This window comes from Pezoporus wallicus, unplaced genomic scaffold (genome assembly GCF_028554395.1).
Source record: "Pezoporus wallicus isolate ANWC-B61680 ecotype Strahan unplaced genomic scaffold, APGP_CSIRO_Pwel_v1 contig_1739, whole genome shotgun sequence".
Lineage (NCBI taxonomy): Eukaryota > Metazoa > Chordata > Aves > Psittaciformes > Psittacidae > Pezoporus > Pezoporus wallicus.
Window position 1 is genome coordinate 486,524 of NW_026637351.1, and position 4,985 is coordinate 491,508.

Sequence of the window (4,985 nt, forward strand, 5' to 3'; positions counted from 1 at the left end):
AGCTCTGTAGGGTGAGTGATGGCCACAAGGGTTGTCCCATCCCCACTGGGGAGCTTGCAAGGCACAGGCCAGGCACATGGAGGGGGGGGGGGGGGGGCAGTTTTCCCTCTTGAATGTGTCTGTCTCCTCTCCTGCTCCCTTGCCTCTGTGTCCCCACAGCAGGTGGTGCAGGGCCAGTGCAAGGAAGTATCCCAGCTGCCAGCTCCGCACAGAACATGTCCCCTCATGTCAGCAGCATGTGCTCTCAAACTGTCCACTGCAAGGCCACAAACCCTTTTCCCTTTTAATGCCTGAGAGCCCTCCAGACATGGGAAGAGTCCAGGCTGGGGATCCCAGCCTGCTCCCACCCTGCAGCTACCAGCCAAGAGCCATCAGTGGGGTGGCTGGGCTGAGGGGGACAGTGCAGTCACTCGGATGCTCTTATGCCGCAGGCCCTGCTTTGAGGTACAGTGGTTTTGGGGTATGCTGAGCTGTTACATCCCTGGCTGAGGCTCACTAGAGCCCTGGGCAGGGTCAGCCTCTGACAGCCCTGATTGAGAGACACGTGTTTCATCCTGAAAGGCAAATTCCCCTCCTTCCTCCAACATTCTTCTAACCCTCGCCCTGAATCTGATCGTCTCACTGTTTTTATTGCAGTCAGAGCAGTAGAGAGGATTATGAAAAAATCCAGAGGGCACATATAATGTTTTCAGGCATACATGGGGCAAGGTGGCTGAAGAAAGGCTCGCCTGGCCTGAGTAACACCAGCTGACACATAGGAAATTACATGCGTGCTTATCAGTAGGTTTCAGAAGTTTATTGGTAAAACTGATTTTATTAAACCTCTTGAAAGAACACAATTAACACTGGTTAACATCTCAGCCTGAGGAAGCTGTGGTGTTTATTGAAGTATCTCTGCATATATATATGTGTGTGTCTGTGTGTGTAATATATCTATATACATCAAAGCATTCAGAAGACGCAGTTCTGCTGTACCCTGTGTCTGTCTCCAGTGGTAACAGGAGAGCACAAGTGAGGACACAGTCACTGACATGCAGTCTGAGGTATTGGGACATGTCAAGGACTGACAATGGTATCGGCCCTGGGTGACTAGTCCATTGAGGTGGCTGTGAAGGACTGACCCTAGACTGCCAACATCCTTACGTGAGTCTTCAAGGCTTTGCTCTGGAGGATGCAGGCACAAGAGGAATTTGCTTCCTTCTAAGGACACAGCCCTGTGCTAACCCACCTACTCCTCCCACCTCAAAACAAGCCTGGAGAGAGGGATGCCAGCCAGCCTTCTGAGTTTGGTCCCATCACCTTGAACTTGATGGAATTACAGGAAGCAAAACCCTGGCTCCTGGGAGGAAGTTTATCCAGCGAGTTATATAGACAGACTGCATAAACACGTACAAAAGCACAACCATCTTACAAATAAATAAATAACTGCCTTTGCTCCAGTTACATGCTAGCAGCAACCAGTCTAAGCTCTCATAGACCACCGCCATGGAACAAAACTTAAACGAAGCAAGCTCACCCGCTATAGACGCTTTGCCCTGGTGTATACATGACATACAATGAGGCACCTCTCTAGCGCTCTTTGGCACGGCCACAGCCATCGCCAAGTCCTCTAAACCAGTTTGAAGCACTTAATACCTCCCAATGAGGATGCCCTCCTGCTGCTGGAGGGGCTCCCCTGTCCCCCTGCCCTTGCCGGCAGAGGGAACAGCGCAGTTCACTCCTTGTTCTTGCACTGCAGCCGGCCTCCCTGGGCTGGGCAGGTACAAACCTGGTCCCCCCGGGCGGTGGTGGTACCAGCGGACACTGCCATCTCCTCCTCGTCATAGCACACGCACTGTGGGCAGCCGTCAGCCACAGGGCTGCCCACAGCCTGGCAGGTGGGGGGCAGGCTGGGGCACAGCGGGGTGCAGGTGATGTCCCCACCGGGGTGGCAGGTACACAGCTTGCGGGCAAAGTCGATGTAGAAGGAGCGGCCGACGGGGACGTGGCCGCTGGCGAAGCCTTGCATCTCACAGTCGCTCTCCAGGTAAGGGGGGCAGGCGCAGGGTGCGGGGCAGGGCGGGCAGCAGCCCTCAGCAGTGGTTGGCTCCTCCATGTCCCTGTCAGGGCACGGGGTGCAGGCGCCAGGGTCACACGTAGGTTTTGGGGCCACACCACCGAGCAGGAGGCAGGCAAGCAACAGGCGAAGGGCACTGGTGAGAGCCATGCTTCTGGGGAGAGAAAGGGGAGGCCAGCGCAGGTGTCAGCCTGGGCATGGGCGCACCAAACCCACAAGGTCTGCACCCCTACAACATTCCCATAACCCATTCCCACAGTTTTGGTCATCTGCAGTGTGCTGGGGCCAGCATTGTTTGCCTTAAAACATGAAGTCTTGCGCCCAAAAGCCCACCCTGGCTCTACCGAGGTGTCCTCCAGCCACCAGCTGTGGCTGTCCCCTTCAGACAGCACAAGATGGGCACTGTGGCAGCAAAGTCCACACTGCAGCACACGCTGAGCTTTGCCATGGTTGCCCTGGCCAGCAAACAGCACATGTTCACCCCTATAATGATACTGATATTTTATGTTTCAGTGACTAATTGTCCCCGGGAGGCATTCAGGCATGGGCACTTGAAGGACTCAAAGAAGCACTCTCTGCTTTGCTGGCACATCCCTGTGGCTGCTGCTGCAGTTGGGACCCTGCTTCTCTAAGGAAGGTGTTTCCAGTGTCAAGTGGCCCTGTGGGACACTGCTCTTTGCCTTCTCCAATGCTCTCAAGTAGAGAATCTCTCACAGGATGAAATCCCCTCCCTGTGCCAGCTCCCTCCTTCTCCACCTGCAGCTCCAAGGATGCACAGCAGCGCCTGGCAGCTCATGCTGACTCCCCTCTCTGTTTTAAGGACTCTTTGCCAGCTTTTCAAAACCCGACATTTCCTTAAGTGCAGCCACAGTTTTGGATCCCTTCCCTCTGATTGACCTTAGGTGCTGCTGCATTAAATACACTTGATCCCTTCCTGCACTGGGTCCTCCCAGGCTGGGTCTCTTCTCCAGTTGCCCTAGTGCCACCTTTGACTGCACTTACATCATTACCTTCACGCTGTGCATTTGATAGCCCAAATTTCCTACTCTTGCAGACATGCAACTACTTGTAATTGCTTCTTAACATTTCTTTAAGCAATAATATTTAAAAATTGCATGACACTGAAGAAAAAGCTTGAAAGCACAAACTCCAGTTCGAAAAAAGAAAGCCTTTGAAGCTTTCCTGGGTTTAAGGTAAACTCTTGCTTAAGTTACTGTCAACTGCCATTACCAAAGGCTTTCCCCTGCAGACCCATTCCCTGCTGAAACCTCCAACCCCACCTATGAATGGAACGGGGCTTCTCCAACAGAGCCTATTTCCCACAAAACCACTACATGGAGTCTGGCCTCAGCAGCTGCAGCGGGAACAGCCTCCTGCACATGCCCGACCACCTCTCCTAGTTCGTCCCCCCCTCAGTTCTGGACAGCCGGGATGCAGGCTGGACAAGGTGCTCCCCTCTGTCCCAAGCCAAGTCCCCGGGGTCTCGGCCTCCCGAGGCGCGGGTTACCTGCTGCAGGGTGGTCGGGCAGGCGGGACGGATGCTAGGGTGCAGAGCAGGACCCCAAGTGGTGTCTCCGGTCTTTGCCCCACAGCCTGCCCTGGATCCTCTATTTATGTGCTGCTGGTGGTGGCTCCACGATGAAACACTGGTGGGGGGAGACGGAGGAGGCGGGGAAGGCTCTGTAGCACAAAAGGTGGGCGGGCAGGGCCAGGGAGATGCTTATCTTGCTGCTGCTGGTGGCTTAGTCTGTCTGGCTGCAGACTAGTCCGGCATCTCCCAGCTGTCTGCAGGTCTGTGCTATCTCCCCACCCCCCTTCCTTGCAGGCTTCAGACAAGGTTTCTGAAGCGTCAGCATCTCCCTGCGCTTCGCAGGCTGCCGGGAACATGGGTAACAGTGTCCAGAGGGAAATCAACTGATTTGAAAAGTCTAGTGAGGCAGCACGGGTGGAGGGTAGCCTGCTCTGGGGTGATGCACCCCCGAGTGCTCCCGCTCAGGAGCCGGACATGGGTATGGACCTTCTCAGGGCACACGTTTTATCCTTGTCTCCATGCAGCTTCCTGGGGCATGCTTGACACAGACCATTTAAAGTGCTTTAGGCTCTGCATGGCTGTTTTCCTCTGGATTAAGACACCTGGAGCCAGGGCCATGTGTCTCAGCGGAGGAGGTAGGCATGAATTTCACATGCAGGCATAATCCAGGTGCCCTGACCAGCACAGGCAGCCCAAGCTTCCCCCAAGCTTCTGTGGGTCCCCTCTGCTCTCTGGTGTGAAATCATCTTAGCCTGATGTACTAATGAGCTCACTGGAAACATGCCCCCCGACCTTGCAGAGGAATGGGATGATGAAAAACAGAAATACCTCACAGCAGATGGGACTGTGGAGAGTAGCTCCCTCATGTACATGCGTGTGCCCCTCAGAGCAGGAGGTGCTGCAGAAGAGCATGGGCTGGTGCTGCTGGACCACAGTTTGTCTCCTGCAATGGAGCTATGCTGTGCTCAGTGCAGTGAGCACAGCATACTGAGGTGGAATACTGCCCAGCCCTCACCCTCTTCCTGCCACCCTCTCACAGCTCCTTAAGATGAAAATCCCCGTTCCTCTGGGAGATATGTGTGACCACCATGCCCCACAAAGCCCGAGCTCACTCAGATACACTGAGCTGGGTGGCTGTGTCTCACTGCACATGTAAAATACTGGTATGGCCTTGGTGGCAAGGGGAGGGAAATGAACTTGAAAGACCAGTTATCTGGAAGGGGTTGTCACTGGTAGAAGGGACAGTGGGTGATGGGTGACAGGTCACCCACTGGGCTCTTGGCCCTGCTCTACCATGAACGCTGTGTACAGGCATGTCTCTACAGGTCCCTCAGTGATTACTGCAGACAAAGCAAGTGAAACCCCATCCCCTGCTTCCTGAAGCCTTTTCCTCCCCAG

General features: G+C 54.6%; 1 protein-coding gene across 1 annotated transcript; it reads right to left on the reverse strand.

The window, feature by feature from the left end:
• Positions 1 to 849: 849 nt before the first annotated feature.
• LOC130596978 (fibulin-2-like) lies at positions 850 to 4,100 on the reverse strand. The gene is made up of 2 exons (XM_057405104.1): positions 3,564 to 4,100; positions 850 to 2,210 (listed from the first exon to the last, which is right to left on the reverse strand). The coding sequence occupies exon 2, from the start codon at positions 2,204 to 2,206 to the stop codon at positions 1,715 to 1,717; it is 492 nt and encodes a 163-aa protein (XP_057261087.1). The 5' UTR covers positions 2,207 to 2,210; positions 3,564 to 4,100; the 3' UTR covers positions 850 to 1,714.
• Between the last annotated feature and the right edge of the window lie 885 nt (positions 4,101 to 4,985).

What these genes read in the sequence shown, in the direction of transcription:
- LOC130596978 (XM_057405104.1), bottom strand. Translation starts at nt 2,206, where the DNA reads ATGGCTCTCACCAGTGCCCTTCGCCTGTTGCTTGCCTGCCTCCTGCTC.